Source organism: Notechis scutatus, chromosome 1 (genome assembly GCF_049901735.1).
Source record: "Notechis scutatus isolate UNSWTSFEM ecotype Mainland chromosome 1, rNotScu1.2, whole genome shotgun sequence".
Taxonomy (NCBI): Eukaryota; Metazoa; Chordata; class Lepidosauria; order Squamata; family Elapidae; genus Notechis; species Notechis scutatus.
In genome coordinates this window covers 143,473,225-143,490,633 of record NC_142009.1, presented here as the reverse complement: position 1 = coordinate 143,490,633, position 17,409 = coordinate 143,473,225, and the positions used below count along the sequence as shown (strand labels likewise).

General features: G+C 37.8%; 1 protein-coding gene across 2 annotated transcripts in view; it reads left to right on the top strand.

The window, feature by feature from the left end:
* Window positions 1-422: 422 nt before the first annotated feature.
* ATAD2B (ATPase family AAA domain containing 2B) overlaps window positions 423-17,409 on the top strand; it is a 70,984-nt gene continuing 53,997 nt past the window's right edge. For both annotated transcript variants that reach the window (XM_026675539.2, XM_026675538.2), the window contains exons 1-5: window positions 423-899; window positions 10,647-10,801; window positions 14,743-14,789; window positions 15,331-15,484; window positions 16,359-16,461. In XM_026675539.2, coding sequence (XP_026531324.2) covers window positions 693-899; window positions 10,647-10,801; window positions 14,743-14,789; window positions 15,331-15,484; window positions 16,359-16,461 — 666 coding nt within the window. In that variant the 5' untranslated portion in view covers window positions 423-692. The remainder of the gene's footprint in view (window positions 900-10,646; window positions 10,802-14,742; window positions 14,790-15,330; window positions 15,485-16,358; window positions 16,462-17,409) is intronic.

The following is a 17,409-nucleotide window of genomic DNA, read 5'->3' as shown; positions in this document are numbered from 1 at the left end:
GGAATCACAGTTAGTTACCGTTTCTCAAACCCAGTTTCTATAGTTTCCTTCAGTCCCAAGAGGCTCCTTCCTCCCGCCTCCCTCTCCTTTCATTAATCCCGCCCCGTCTAAAACAATCATAGAGCACGCCATTGCAGAGCGCCGCATGTATTGCATCACGCATAGTAAACATCAGAGCGTTCCCTACAGGCACTTCCGGCATAAAACTTGACTGTTTCTCTCCCCCCCCTTGGCTGCCGCTGTCAAAAGTAGTACAGTACAGAAGAGAACCTCCACCATAGAGTTGATAGATGCTAGAGGCACCACCGGGGCTCATAGACACTCCTGGCCTATGACGGCTTTCAATCCTCACCGGAAGTTCAGGCTGCATGTCACGCTCTCATCATTTCCCAGCTCTATGTTGCCAGGTGTAGGGAGGAGGTGGAAGAAGAGGCGGCCCTATGAGAGGCGGCGGCGGAGCAGCGCCTCGCAGTGGAGGCGGGAGGCTTCGCTGTGACCGAGGAGAGAAAGGGGACGAGAGAACGAGTAATGGCGGCCAGTTAGTGGTGGGTGACTGAGCTGAGAAGGAGGAGCGCTCCGCGGCTTCGGGCCCTTGTTCTTTGGCTCGGCGGCGGCGGCGGCGTCGCTCCTCACAGCAGAGGCGGTGGAGTCAGCGGCAGCGCCGCCCTTCCCGGGGTGGCTGCAGTGAGGCCATGGTGAACACCCGAAAGAGCTCCCAATCTCAGCGTCTCTCCGGGAAAGCGGCGGCGGCGGCGGCGGCGACGACGACGGTGGTCCCGGGGTCCGGCAGCCATTTCATCTCATCCAGGACCCGCTTGTCTAGGACTAGTGCCAAAGCAGCAGCAGCAGCCGCGGCGGCGGCGGCAGCGGCGGCCAGTCAGGATGAGGACTCGGTCCGGGTAAGCCGAGGAGGGGGCGACGAGGAGGAACGCGGGCTAGAAAGAGGATTGGGCTCGGCGGGAGCCAAAAGCGGGACAAGCGGGGGCCTTTTGGAAGAGAGTCCGAAGAGCCCGGCGGCTCGACGGCTTGTGGTGTGGGGGTGGGGGTGGGGGTGGAGAAGGAAAGGGCCGCCGCCGCAAAGGGGATCGGAGCAGCGTCTCATTGTCTCGGTGCGGCCGTCAAGGTTGGAGTGTCAGCGGCTGGAGAGAGAGGGGGGGTCCTGCTTGAACTCTGGGGTGAGCGGAGCGGGGAAAAGGCGTGTGGATGAGGGGCTTGCAAAGCCCCGTGGGAGGTTGAGGAGTAAGGGTGGGGTGGGGGGTGTCTGATTTTTGGGAAGGACGCCCTGGGGAAGAGCGGGTGGTGGTTGTGGCGAGAGAAGCGCCGTTTGGCGGCTGGGGAATGTTTGCAAGAGGGAGACGTGAGCGGCGAGAGAGGAGGAGGGGAGAGAAAAAAAAGAGGAGGGAGGCGGGCTGCGATTGCGAGGGAGGTCATTTGAGGTAGGGCGACTTTAGAGAAGAAGAGCCTGGAGTGTTAGCCGAAAAAGAAAGCAGGCGGTGGTTGCAAGTGGGGAGGGGGAGACGCGAAGGGACGGCCTGGCGCGGGCGGAGGGGAGAGGCCTTGCGCAAAAGAGGGGATTTGTCTGGCTTTGGACAGTTGGCAAGGCAGCGCTGCAAGAAAATGTGTGGGTTTCTCTCTCTTTCACCCACATTTCTGGGTCTCTTGTGCCGGGCAGCAAGCTGGATTTGGAGCAGAGCTCCCTCTCTGGTTGAAAGTGGAAGTGCCACTTAAAAGAAAAACACAAGTGACTTAAAACTGCACCAACTTTAAGCAATTTTGAAGAGCGTTCCTCTCCCCCCTCCCCACAAACACTGTTATCTTTGGAATCCCCCCCCCCCCATATCAATGTAGTCCTCGACCTGCGATCACAATTGAGTCCAAATTTCTGTTGCCTAAGTGAGACAGTTATTAAGTGAGTTTTGGCCCATTTTAACGACTTTCGTTGCCACAGTTGTTAAGTGAATCACTGCAGTTAAGTTAGTAACATGATAAATGAAGCTAGCTTCCCCACAGACATTCCTTGGCAGAAGGTCACAAAAAGTGATCACATGACCCTGGGACATGGCAACTGCCATAAACACCAGTCAGTTGACAAGCATCTGAATTTTGGTCACGTGACCATGGAGATATTGCAGTGGTCCTAAGTGTGAAAAACCGTTAGCGCTGTTGTAACTTTGAATGGTCACTAAATGAACTGTTAAGTCAAGGACTACCTGTATGCTTTTCAGTCTGTGTTTGAAATAAATACATAGACTTACAAGTGAATGTGATAATCTAATGTTTCAGATTATTTTATATATTTTAACTGAATGTTTTACATTTTTGGATGCAGGTCTCATTTCTTTACCTTGATGAAAAGCAGGATAAGTGATTACTTCATGGACTTTTAGAAATAGCTGTTTTTAATTTTGTTTTCATGTGTATGTTAATAGTGTGAATCATAGTTGTCATTCACATATTGAATTCATGTGCTGTTTCAATCTTGCAGAGCATTGAGAGAATTTAAAAGCTATCTTGTGTGTTATAAAGAGGGGCCAGTGTGCCTGCAACTTCCACACAGACCTAGGCAACAGTGAGGATATGCTTTTGTTGTTGATTTCCTGGAAAATCTTAAGGGTACTTTGGCAATGGTTTGGAAAAAGTAGTGCCCCAAACTAACTCACTTGTCCAATACATTTGGCTAAAAGCTGTTATACACGAAAGTACTGCAATTATTTCTAAACTTTAAAAAGTACATACCACATGGCATGTGATATTTCATAATCCAGCCATGAATATTCTGATATTGCACCATGGAAATAAGATTTGGAGCTTAAAAAGTAATGAGGTAGATGCATTGCATACTAATTGATCAACTGATTTTTATTTGTGAAATTTTTAGAGCATCATTGCTTAATAGTCTAGGAATTGACTTGTATAATCAATATCATCAATGTAAAGATAATACCTGACTTCAGATCTCTCTTGATGACCTTGTATAGATGTTAAACAGTAGGGGTGAGAGCATTGATCTTTGAGGCACCTCACAAATTGGGGGCTCTAGTCTCTGTATTACTAACACTAACTACAACTGGGCACAGAGGAGAACTATGATATTATTTTGGTCCAATTCTCACTCTTTTCAACTGGTTCAAGCATACCATGGTCCAAGGATGAGAACTGTTGAGAGATCTAAGAAGCCCACTGTTGTTGCACCACTCCTACCTCACTTCTGTCATAGGTCATAAACAGTCAATGGACCCAGACTTGGAAAGGATCCAGATAATTTGTTAAAACCAAGACCACCTATAGCTGCTGCAGTTTTACCACTATTCAATGACCTTCCCCAAAAGATGAAGATTGAAAACTGGATCAATATTATCCAGGATGATTGAGTTCAGTGATCAGTTCTTGAAGGAAGAGTGCATGATTACTTAAAAGGCTGGTGGAACCACTTAATCTTTCAGAGAAGTCAATACCACAGCATGGACCCGGCTGCGTTTAATTCCTAAGCCAATTTCATAAAACCAGGGTAGGCAAAGACTAACTAACAGGTGACCATCTTAACAGTTCCAGGCGTTCTGTCCATTTTCTCTGGTGTGACAGGATTGAGCTCCTGCCATGTAACCAAGAAAAACCTTCTCTCACATTAACTGGATCTGCCCATTCAGTCTAAATCTGAGTAAGTTTATCCCTTCGATGCCTAGAATATTCTTTACTCTGGCCTGATAGAGGGTCCTTAGTTTCATTCCATTTCCCCCCCCCTCCGTTTAGACCTGTTTGATTCTCAGAAACTGCCTAGACAACCTGTGCTGTTTCTTGGCAAGGTTTTTTGGAAGTGGTTTGCCATTGTCTCCTCTGTAGGGCTGAGAGAAAGTGACTTGTTCAAGGTCACCTATCTGGTTTTATGCCCAAGGCAGGAATTGGACATGATTGAAGGGAAGAAGAAAAAATACAGTTGTGCATCTTTCAACCTAAAAGAGATATGTACCCTTGCTGTAAAGTGTCGGATAAAATTTGAAGCATTCTCATAGTAACTTTGTTTAGCTCAAATACTCATTCTGTTTATAAGTAAGAATGCATATCTTTTGTTATCTATGATGGAAACATAACAATTGTTATAGTAATAAATATAATGATGCTTTGTAAATTATTGCTCCCTGGACAATTAGCGATTCTTACTTAGTACTACTGAAAAATTGTACGTGCAATCTAACTTAAGTATGTTCTTTGCAAGAGTTCCAGAAAATCTTGATTTAAAAGTATGAAAGCACTTTCCAGTGTAAATTTTAAATGAGGTTATAGATTTACTTCTAGGCATCTCTTGGCAGGCTTAGGAAGTTCGGGGATTTTGAAAATAGAGCTGGTTATATCAACATAAATTAACCACATCTCTTCAGTGGCTAATCTAATAACATTGTAAGCATTTGGTTTATAGATCTGCTCCTCCTCCTCCTCCTCCCCTCCCCTCCCCGCATCCTTCAGACTCCTTGTTGTCTTCAATAGATTGCTGTATTTCCAGTCTCTCCAGGTTACTCTCCACCCTCCCTTCCTAATTTAAACTTATGTGCTCTGCAATTATCCACTATCTTGTCTTGAAAAAATGTTTTGGAACCAAAAGTGAGTGAGTGAGAGTCATTCTTTGCATAGGAAAATAGGAGTTTAGGTGGCTGCAGGGTGGAGCTCTCCAACTTTCTAACTGCAAGTTTTTTCCTCATGTTTGTAATTAAAGTATGTTTGGGGCAGAAGGCTTTATTAAGAATCCATTATTGGGAATATCTGCTTTACACTGTCTTCTATATTAATGTAGAGTTGTATAGAATTAATATTGAGTTGATTTAATTTGTTTCATAGTGATTTTATTTAGCTATGCTGCAGATTTGACTATTTATACTTTGTACGGTACCTTGACAAAAATTTGTATTCTGTATTCAGTTAATGAAAATATTGTTCCATATTTTCTCAGTTGTATCTCATTTAAACTTATTGTAAACTGGGCATTTCTAAATTTGGTAAGAGAGCATCTGAATAACATTTTTAGTTAAAGGCACTCACATAACTAAAATTTTGAGAATGTTTTTAGGAGAAACTACAGAAGTTCTAATAATAATAATAATAATAATTAATGTAAATTTATTTATTTTATTAGATTTAGGTGTCACTTGACTCCAAAACATTTCTAGTCTGCTCACAATATTAATCATCAACAACAAAAACATTAAACTCAGTGATAAGCAAAGTAAACATCTGTCCTATCAATGCACTAGATACAAGTAGTCCTCAGCATACGACTGTAATGGAGCCTTCCCATTACAGTTTATATTGTACCTGTCATAAAACAAGTCAGGCATGTGACCATTTTTGGGGGGTCCCAAATATTTTTTGGGAGAGGATCAGTTGTAAAGTGGTTTCAGCATTTATTAAGTAAACCAAGTGGTGTGGTTTTGCTGAAAACCAGAAATGCCCGTTTTTGGCAAAACTGTTGTAAAACAATTTGAAGACATTTTGCTTCTCATCCAAGAGGTTTCTTCAGCTCTCACTGGATGGTGGGGAATGGAAGGATTTATACTGCTTGCAGACAGCTGGTCATTTGCATTTTAGCAGTGGTTAAGATCACCTGGAGGTTTATCTGTGTCATCAGGGTTACCTGAGAGGTGCAAATGGATGTGGAACCTTCTTGCAACTGTTGAAAAGAAAGTGTTGAAAGTGTTATAGATTGGAGATAGATGATGTTATATCCCTCCCCCTCTATTGAGAGGGGGCTGTTCAGTTTTGACATAAATGGGCTCTTTAAGCCCTCTTTCAAACCAGTGATCCTCTCTGTCCAAAATATGGACTTTGTGGTTTTCAAAAGAGTGGCCTGTGCCTTTTAAATGTAGAGGGACTGCTGAATCTAGTCCTGATGTGTTTGTTCTCCTATGTTGTGCCATGCATTGATGAAGTGGTTGTTTCATTTCCCCAATGTACAGCTCTGCACATGGCACACTGCATTGTACTGCATATACCATGTTGCTCAGTTTCTGTCTGGGTGTTTTATCCTTGGGGTGGACAAGCTTCTGCCTTAGTGAATGCTTGGGTTTGAAGTGTCCACATATGTTATGTCGGCTGAAGAGCCTCCTGAGCTTTTCTGATATATGCTGACATAGTATGCTTTGTGGATACTGATAGATTGTTTAAATCAAGGGAACTTGGAATATGCCATCTCTGACAGCTCTTGCTGTATAAGCAGAAACCATGGGAGAAAAACGGCCCCTTTATAATACATAATCTAATTCTGTGCCTTGGAGTATCCAATTCCCGGACCAGGATGCTAAGTTTTGTTTTACTGGTTTCCTCATTTAGCAACAGTTACATCCATGATGAAAAAGGCCTTTAAAGGTCTTCATAAGCCTGTAAAACAAGGAAAACTGAATCACAATTGCGTTTTCACTTAGTGATTGCTTTGCTGTATGCCCAGATTGCTGGCTCTAGTTGTGGTTCTTAAACAAATATTACCTGTACTGTGTTTGATGGTTTCAAAAGATGTTGAGTAATCAAGGATCACAAGGATGGATGTGCAACCATCCCCAACCTGGCTCTGCCAAAGGCCATCAACAAGTACAGTATGGCCACACTGAATTCTGTTCTGGAAATATTTAAGATACTTAACATAAATATAATCTATTTAAAAGTAACATTCAGAACTGAGCATCAACGTGATGTATAATAAAGGAAAATGAATAACAACAACAACAACAACAACAACAACAACAACAACAGTAATAAACCGAGCATCAAGACAGATGGTAATTGTGAGGTACCTCGTTGGTGTTAAATTGGAGGAGTTCGATGTAGCTCATTCAGTCCAAATCAGGGATTAACCTAATTGTATCATTTCACTGTACAGAGCTGTGAGTGATGAGACAGTGTTCCTCTAGCATTCCTCTATATATTTTGTTCTGCCAAAGTTGCTTTAGGAGATTTATGAATTTTCTGAAGTAAATTTGGGAATCATGCAGGGTTTTGGAGGGAGGGTAAAAAATACACTGTTGTGCAAATAGGCCTATTTTGATGGATATTGCCCAACGTTTTATATTTCTGGCATGAAAATGTACAGAGGACTCCAAAATACTTATTAGTATTCTTTTCCTTACAGTGTTTTATTTTAATTGCCAGATATAGTTTAATTTTATTCTCAGATAATATATTTATATTATCTGATAATATATATTTAATTTTATTCTCAGATAATAATATGTTTGGAGAACAAAAACAGGCAGTCACATATAGTTTTACTTCAGATTTATGGCCAGTGTTTTTTAATTAAAAATAAACATTGACCTCCCCCCCTTCTTAAAATATTCCTCTAAAATTATACACAGTTTGACTGTTCTAATGCACTTTGTTCATAAGCTAACTAACACATCTAATTAATATATGTGGAGAACATGATTGTTTGGACTATTAATATTTTCTTATTTTGCTTTATTAGTATTGGAGAAAAAGATGCATAAGATACCATACTTTTCCATTTATTGTTTTAATTACAATAGTAACATGTATTTTCCTTGACATCCGAAGTGGTCTCTCAAATGGTAAAAGAGGAAGCAAAGAAGAACATCTATTAGTTGGAGAAGTAGATTGTTGTTTCAGCTGGATATCAAGAAATAACCTTTCCTTCAGCCTAAGTATATTTTTTGTGAAAATTTCCCTTTCCCATCATAGCTCTAATAACATTTACTAGGGCTGTATAGTTCTCTATGTAATGTTTTTAAGGGGTGGGTTGCAGTGGGGATGGAAAGTCTAAATCTTCAATTTTTTTTCTTATTCAGAAAAAAAATTAAACCTATATTTGCCTGACCTGGGTAAAATTGTACACATCCTGAGCTTTCTGAGATAACTTCACCCAAACAAGTTCAAATCTTTCAGTTCTTAACTTAAATTGAATTTGACAATTTTACACCTAGTCTCCCCTTATTTATTTTGTGGAGACTTTAGAAGATGAATGGTAAGTGCCTAAAATAGTCACTGGAAATAAAGAAGAAATATCTCTTGAAGTTATTGAAAGTGAGTCCCCCCCATCTGCCTCCCTTCTTTGTGTCTCACTGTTATTGGTGTTAATTACTCTACATTGAAAATTGCTTAATGACTTCAGGCAATGATGCTATAATATTTTTGCCTTGCTTGCTTTATCTAGTTAAACCCTCCCACACCACTGAAACAGGTTTCAAACAAGTTGTGTAGCTTCAGTTTCTACATAGAATCGAATTACTCAGAACCCTTACAAGATTGAATCCCAGCATTTTGTATGTTATTAACAGTTTAGACACACCTTTATGTATAAAGTAGGGTGTGACTTGGCCATTGACTATTTAATATTTTAAGTATATTTAGTTATTTTTCCTCCAGAACTCTGTTTCTTGTTGTATGGAATATATCTGAAGTTTCTGAATATAGTAACTACTGTAGGTTCGTGTGGAGTGGTACAAACATCCTGCATAATTGTTGGGGGAAAAAATGCAGGGATTTATTTTATGCATGTTTTGTACTGTCACATACAATTTTATTTCCTGTGTTACATTCAGAAACACCATTTTGTGTACTTCAGGGGCTGTCATGCCCCTGGTGGAGACTGACTTTGAGCAGTTAGAGAAGGACCCAGGCCCATCCCCTATCCATCCTAGGGCACGCAGGGAGGAGAGGATCAGGGTAAAACGTGGTCTACTCAGGAGGAGAGGGCCATGATCCTCTTCACGGGTTGCAGGTATGAGATTTGCATAAGAGTTTGGACCTGCATGCTAACAGACGCTGGAGACAAATTAGTGTTTTATTCCTAAAGAAGGTTTATCTTGGTTGGCGTTCTACCTGGTTATCTTCCTGAAGTTGGCAGTTATCTATCCTGGTCTGTCGTGGAACTTTATTCAGTGCGGTTTGTTTTTGGTTTTTGCTTCGTTATCGGCTCTTTGAATTTGAACTGTGTTTCTTTCCTTTGAAATGTTGTTTTGAAAATAGTTTACTCCTCCACGGTGAACAATTAAACAGTGAAGCCAAGTTGAAGGCATTAAAGGACTTGTAATTACATTTTGGGTTTTGTTATATTTCTGATATACTCTGGGTCATCACAGGGGCCCTGTGATAGTGTGTTGGAGTGGAGAAATGGTGTTGATCAGCTCCTCTACTCGTTTTGTGGGCTGGTGATATTAAGGATATGGAGCATAATGGAGAGAAACCTTGCTCCCTGATCTACAGATAATCCTTGATTTACAACCACAATTGGGATCAACACTTCCCAATTTGCTAAGCATTATTAAGTGAGTCATGGCCATTTTTACACCCTTTTTTGCCATACTTTTAAGCAAATGACTGCATTTGTTAAGTGAATCATGTGGTCATTAAACAAATCCAGCTCCCCCTCCCCCATTAATTTTGTTAGAAGCCATCTGGGAAGGTTGTAAATTTTGATCATGGGATCACAGGGATGTTGTGATGGTCATACATGCGAGGAGCAGTTGAAAGTCAGTTTTTTCAGTGCTGTTGTGACTTGGAATAGTTGCTCAATGGATGGTTGAAAATCGGGGACTACCTATAATTATTTCTGGGGAGCCATAGTTTCTTGTGACTGAAATATGGGAGTGGGGGATTCTGATCAAGACAGAGCAAGGACTTTCTGCTTGTGTTTGTAAGACTTAGCAAGGGCAAGACTTACATCAGCCAAACTGTTCAAAGCGATGCATTCTTATTGAGGGAAATAAGAAAATCCTGCTGGAGCATTTGTTTTATTGCCTGCATTCAAAACATAAGTTGGGTATCAGATATTTTTGAGGAGAGCTCCTTCTCTATACATAAGTATGAAACTTAGAAAAAGTGTAAAGTGTATGTGTTTTAGAATGTATTGTGTTAGCTTTTGCAGTATTGTATTAAAAGTCAAATATATAGTGAGTTAACACCATAAAATTCCATATAGGAAACAAGTCCTAAAATCAATTGTAATTTAAATTCTATTGGCTTAGTGTAATCATTCTGAATTTTGATATTCTTTATATCATTCTTTAATTAATTCATGTTTCAAATAATTTTAATTGCTCATTTGAGCTACTTGTTTAAATTGTTTTTTTTATTGTTGGGGTGTATGAGTGGCTTTGATTGCCCTAGAACTGAAGGGAGAAAGTATAAATTTAAGTAATAATAAGAAACATATTTCTTGCTAATATAAATGTTGGCATTTGGAACTGCTTCCAGTGGAAATCAGATTGGCTCCCTCCCTGATTGCATTAAGAAAATTTTGTAGTGCATTTATAATGTAGAATTAGCCATTAATGCCTATATTGATTCAACATATGAGTCCATTATGTTTTATTGACATTAGACATTTTAACATTAGGCAACTGTTGATGTTTCAGTAATTTTCTATATATCTTGTAAATTACTAAGAGGCGCATTTGATCATTGTGAGATATAAATACAAAACAAACAAATAAGCTCAAAACTGATGTAATCCTCAAAAAAAGATACAACAAATTCCTCAATTTCTCTCATTCTTTCTAGAATTAAATTTATAGTTTTCAGCTGAGGATGATTGCTATTATCTGAATAAGAACCAATTCCCCCCCTCTTCCTGAATTGGAGAATGTTTATCTTGAACAATATCATGAATGAAACTATTAATTTTTTGCTTTTTTTTTTTCCTCTAGAGAGATGATGGTAGTGATGGTAGTTTGAGTGATAGTCACATATCTCCTCCAGCCAAACGTACCTTGAAACATGCTGATTCTGTATGCAAAGACAAATCAAAATCTCGCAGTACTGGACAGCGAGAGGAATGGAGTGTCTCAACTGGTCAGTCCCGGTAAGCATGTTAAAGATTTAAAAACCTGTGTGTGTGTGTGTGTGCATCCATGTGTACACATACACAGTTTTAATCATTTTCTTAAATGGCTTAAATTATTGATTCATGCAAAATCTATAGAAATGTTTCTGCTGCTTAAAATAGACTCCTTATATCGGGTTCTGTTCCAGCCTATGTACTAAAATCTATTGTATGCTACAGAGAAAGGGAAAACTACATTTGGGGTGATATTTTTGTTCTCACTCCCATCCCATTTTCTCATCATGTGTAATTCACCATTTGTAACTGATTTTAGCCAGACATTCTGACTTCATGCATAAGTGCATGATGTACAGCTTGTTCTCTTCCCCCCTCCAAACTTTATTTCAGATGACAAATTTTGTTTGTGGGAAAGAAAAAGAGCAACTCCATCTGTTGCTTACATTAAGACATCTGGAATTCCTTATGATTATAGTACAGTTTTGTCTGTTCGATGCATATAGTATTATGTTGATAAGCTTAACTAGTTCCATGTTTTCTTCAGCAATAAGAAAGCATTAGCCATGTTTATTTCTGCTACAAATTAATAGTTTTTTTTAGCTGTTAATTCCAAATTTGTCTTGTAAGATTGCTCCCTAGTAATTACATAGTTTAATCAATGTGACACACACAAATTAGACTTTGGGGTTGAATTGACCAAACATTATTTATGATTCTTTCCAGCATGTGTTACTTGTTCTGCAGGAAAGAGAACAATTCTTACTTTAAACAAAGATAAAACAAAGCATAGAGTGGATAGAGGTAATACATAAATTAAAATTATTGTATTAGGTATCTGGAACTACACAAATGAATGCTAATATTTCTGATTCCCCACTCTAAAAGCTGAAATGGGATAATGTCCATTTCAAGATGACCATCATGCCAAATGGAATTTCCATTATGAACATTTAAATATGAACTATGTGAAATCATAAATGAAAGGCTCATAGATTTTTTAAAATGGCACTGCTAAATATTATTTCTTGATAAATAATTTCCCATATTTATGCTAATTAGAGCCAATATCTAAATATCCTTTTATTTTGTTATTCTATTGCTAAGAGAACCATTTTGAAATAATAATGGTGTGGTGATGTATACACTCCCCCCAAGGGAGAAACACAAGAAAATCTAACCCCCCTTCCTTTTTTAAAAGCCAATGTTCATATGTTTTACGCAAGAATTCTATAATTATACTGTACATTTAAAAATACAACTACTACTTAGTCTCTGGAAAGGAAAAATTAAGAGCTCTTATTTCCATAGTGAGCTACAAATACTGAATTTTTCAAAATTTATTTATATACTGTATATTTCTGAAGAGGCGCATTTTGTGTGTGTGTGTTTCCTGATTTTTGTAGTAAGAACACTCAAAGATGACACAATCACTTCTCTTTCTCTGCTGTTTGATTGCAGTAATACTTACAATGGCAACATCAGTTTAAAACTAGCATTCATCTGTAGTATTGACATGGAGGATAAACTGGGAAGAGAAAATCCTCAAATTATGTTGAGTTGCTTAATGTGCAAAGTTATGACAGACCCTGAAAAACTGTTTATCATGCGTGCGCGCGCGCGCACACACACACACACACACACACACACACTGCAGTCACATGGACACATTTTGGGTGCTTAGCAACTGGCCCTCATTTACAGCTGTTTGCAGCACTCCACAATCACGTATCTGCGATTACATTTATTTTCCCCAGAAGCCAACATTTTCTTCTGGTTTCTGGGAAAAAACATCTCAGCAAACAATGAGTTCACTTAACGACCACAGTATTCATTTTATAACTGCTCCTTTCCCCTCACAACTGCTGCGTTCGCTTAATGATCATTGCAAAAAAAGATTGTCAAATCGGGGTTATCCCATGATGATCTGCCTTATGATTGACACAGCGCATGGCCATAATTGCCAGGCTCCGTTATGGTCATAAATTGAGGACTACTTGTACAGAAAAGCATGAAAGCTTTGGTACTGATTTCTCTATCTTTAGATGCTAGATTTAATATAAAAATTATGTATATGGAAACTTGTGAAGGCGAATTTTCTAATTATGGCAGGGCCATAAGAGCATTCACCTGAATGCTTTTACAGATAAGTTTCCTAGCTTTGCATCAAAAACAAAGATTTCTTCCGTCTGACTGGATTTATTATAGCATTAGTGATGGGGATACACACATACATCTAATGATGTAATGGAACAGGCTTGTATTGCTCATGAGAGCCTATTGTTAAATTTTCTAGAATTTTGCAAGCCAGTAGATAGCAGAGCTGAGTTGCTATACCTAGTATTGTGTCAATCAGCTGTTAGGTGGCTAGTAGTGCAGCGAAGTTGTTACGTGTTTACCAGCACACCACTGCATATATCTCTGTCCTCTTTTCAGTTTAACTCCTTAGCTATTATGGAAGGTAAATTATGTAAAGTTTTTAAGTTACAAGTTCTTTCTGTGATAATGTTGCATTTTGTAATAGTGGCTAAAGCATATTAAAATTTAAAAAAAACCAAGGTTTTGATTATTGCCATTTTTCATCTCATAATTGATATAGTAGATATTATTGTTCTATTTGTAATTTTAGAATAGTACTATTTGTAACATTAGTTTTAGTTAGCACTTTCCACAAGTGGAAAGTCCCTGTTATTAGGTAAGTAGACAAAATGGAAGAAAAAATGTTCTGAGTTGAATAAATCCCATTTAAAATGTTCCATTAGAATATTTCTTGTATTCCATCTTGAACAATTGAAGAAAATTTGAAAGATGTTGAATGTTCCACAATAAGAAACAGTACAAAATCAAAATAAACCTCTTTACTCCTTTATTTTTTTGTCTTAGAACCATTAAAGTAGGTTATTAGGTTGGGTGGTTGGTAAATTCACAATAGGTTATCTATTTGCACTGGCTTAAGGCAAAATTCTAGAATAAGAACTGTTTCATTGACCTGGGAATACTCAAACTGCAGTTTGGAACTCTGAATGTTTTTTGATCTTTATCATTTTATGTAACTTTCACTATAATTACTGTTCAAACTAAGGAAAAGAAATTTAGCTGTTTTTGATGATGCTAAGAATTAAACACGTTACTTTCTATTTTGTATTGTGACTGTGAGGTAGGACTCTACTTCAGCTTGAAAGTGTTCTACTTTTCAAAGAAAAATATAGACTCTGCATTATAGCATTGGAACATAAAATGATCAATGTAAACTTTTAAACTTTAAACTTTTTTTACAATAGATATTTTCTTTTCAAATGTTTGCATTTGAAAGTATTTATCACATTAGCATACAAATTTAAAATGTTGAATTGAATAGCTTGACATTGTTTGAAGTATGATGGTAGATCAACACAAATCATTATTTCAAGGGAATGAACCTTACCTGAATGCTTTCTAGAAAGGTAAAAAAAATTAGGAATGCTAAACTTCATTAAATGAATACCAGATTTAAAGACTGATACCAGACTTTCTTATTGATGACTTTAGACCAGAAGTAGAGAACTTGAGTTCTCCAAGCTGCGCAGAACTTTTGGAAGCAGATGTGGTTCTAGAGATATTCTAAAAATTATCACTAAATTGACTACGTAATTCAACTCAGAAGTAAAATAAATTACATTTTTTGTCTTGGCTTTGTCTATCATTTGAAAGTAGTCTCCTGTGTGAACTTCTGTAATGAAAAAACTCACTTTCCTGCTTTCAATGAATTACTAACTTTGCTCCTCATTTGTAGAAGCAGCACAAAAATTATTTAATTGCTTTAAAATACACAGATGGGATATAAATAGTTTTCATATCACTTGAAGAGTTGAAATTATAACAGCTTATGTTCAATATGTAACACTTGGGAATAGAAATATTATCAATATTATGTGAATTGTAATTTTAATGCAACAACTTAATTTTACAAATTAAATTGTTCTTAGGTTAACTTCTCAATCTGGTGCTACTCTACCAAATGGTCGTAGTTTATGTAAGTACTTCATAGTTAAATTGCTAATTCTGATGCTTAACATTTTTATATTTTTAATGTTCTTTCTGTCTCTCTAATTTTTCAATATGCAATATTACTCTTTTCAGTGCAAAAAGTTAAAAAAAATTACATTCATTGTTCCATGACCAAGTACCTACTTGTTAAACTGACCTAATTTATTTCCATTTTTTTGCTCCTGGCTCCATTTCTACTTAGGCTCATTTTACTTAGACTGAACGCCAAATCCCTCAAAGCAAATTTGGCATGAAGGCTGTAATATACATTTATCATTAAAATTGAAAGATTTATTTTGGATAAAATAGCATGACTGTGGTATGTCTGTGCGTGGAAATATTTTACACAATTTTTGTATCTTTTTAATCATAAGGCTCTGGGTAGGTCATTCATGTAAATGCCATTAAAACAACAACAACTATATAAACCCAACTGGTACACATTTGCAACAGTCTATGTACCTTGTTATAAACCTCCTAAATATTTATGATTTCTCAGTATTAATATTATAACTTGAAATTTGCAGCTCTCAAAAGTTGTTCTCTTCGAGGAGAAAAAAAGGGAGACAGTGACCATGCCTGTATAAATGGAGGCAGAGAAATTAGAAAAAGTTGCCGGTCTAGAAAAAACAGATTTGAAAGTCTCAATCAGAGTTTACTGTTTGACCAATTGGTAAACAGGTATGTTGTATAATTTCATGGTATTGTTAAAATTATGTTTGCACTATATTTCAGTCCATGAGAATTTATATTTATTTATATATTTAAAAAGATATCCCCTAGCTTGAATATTCAGCTTCCAAACAATGTAAACATTTAATCTACTCAGCAAACCAATTTCTGAGAACTGTGTTGTATTTATTTTATGTAATCTGTATGGATTAGACATTTCAGCCTATCAACTTTACAGTTACACTTTACTTTTTGCATCTTAGAGGCAAAATTTTACATTTAAAAAAATGAGGTTCCCAGCAAGAAAGGGAAATCCCTATCTCTGCAATACATGATGTGAACCAGAATTTTAAGAGCTGAGTTTGTTTAAGAATTATGGAGAATATGGGAATAAACTTTGGACTCTTATTTTTCTAATTTGATTTTTGCCTCTGAACTATGTCTGTAAATCATGGATAAAATAGTGAATTTGCTCACACTGGAAGAGGGTAATAATGTTCATTTCCTTAAATGCAGCCCCTTGTATTCAGTAAAAACTTGCCTTTGGCACTGAGGATTCCTTCTAAAAAGGGTGTAGGAATGTTGTAATGCAAAAACTACTTTTTTGTGTTTTCTACTGGCAAACATATTTACTGGACCAAAATTTTCCAAGGGTCCTATTTAATTTTAACCATATTTAATTATGATCCAGCTTATTGTATTTATTTACAATATCACAAGGCAGCTGTTATATATTTGACTTTGGGCCAGTCACTCAAGTAATCTCATAGAGTTATTGTGTGGAAAATGGGGAGGTGGGAATATTGTATATGCTGAGTTATTTATAAAGATAATAAACCATAATATAAATAGGTAAATACATTACTACCATTTTTCTTGTTAGTACTGCTGAAGCTGTTCTTCAGGAAATGGACAATATTAACATCAGACGGAACAGGCGATCAGGTGAAGTGGAACGGTTGCGTATGTGGACAGATACTGAATTTGTAAGTTTAATTCACTTCTCATCTTTTTTCCCCTTACATTTTGTTTAAGCCTTGAGTATGTTATAGCCTAGCATCAAAAGCATTTGTTAATAAAAATGGATCAAATGGATTTTGAATATTCTGTATACAGTTTTCAATCCTTATAAGAGGGGGGGAAAGAAGGGAAAGAGAAAGCAATGCAGCTGGCTAGGGAGAAAGCACGTGTCAATACCGTACTCTCTCATAAACAATACAATAATAACTCATAAGAAGAGACATGGGTTGTGGTGGATTATATGGTAGTCAACCATCTGTAAGGCATATGATTAATGTGAAACAGTCCATCTACATATATATGTTTTACTGGTTGGCATTCAAGGCTTATGACTCCCACGGTCCCTTTAAATAGTAGCAACTGATATCCAAAATCAAGTCTCAGGAACAGGAAAAACCGCTCCTCTGTCTTATCTGTTGCAACTTTGGAGACTTGCACAACTACTAACAGGCTGTGGTGGATGAGTGGATAAATGGAAGCTAGCTGATGAGGCAACAAGGCTTTCCCTTCTATGAGCTGGCTAGCTTGCAACAGCCCCACCCTTCCCAGCTACCTTATTGGCTGCTGGGAAGCTGTGGCTCTGAGTGGTAGAATTCTTGACTCTCTGGCTCATTTCTGTAGATTCCAGCTCTTGGGGCAGCAACAACCTGTGCCTCACATTGCCATATGGTGGCAAGGCCAGAGAATTGTAACCAGCTAGTCAGAGTGCCTTGCTGCTGTGAGTTCTACAGTGCTGATTGTGCCTCCTTTGTGTCCAGATGTGGGGGCTTATTCAAGAACAGATGCTCCATTCTTATAAAATCAGATATTTCTATGTGCCAAATAGATACAATAACTGAATTATTTTCTGAACTCTCCCATGAATTCTTTTATACTTCCTAAGATAGAACACTCAGTACTCTGATCAGAATTTC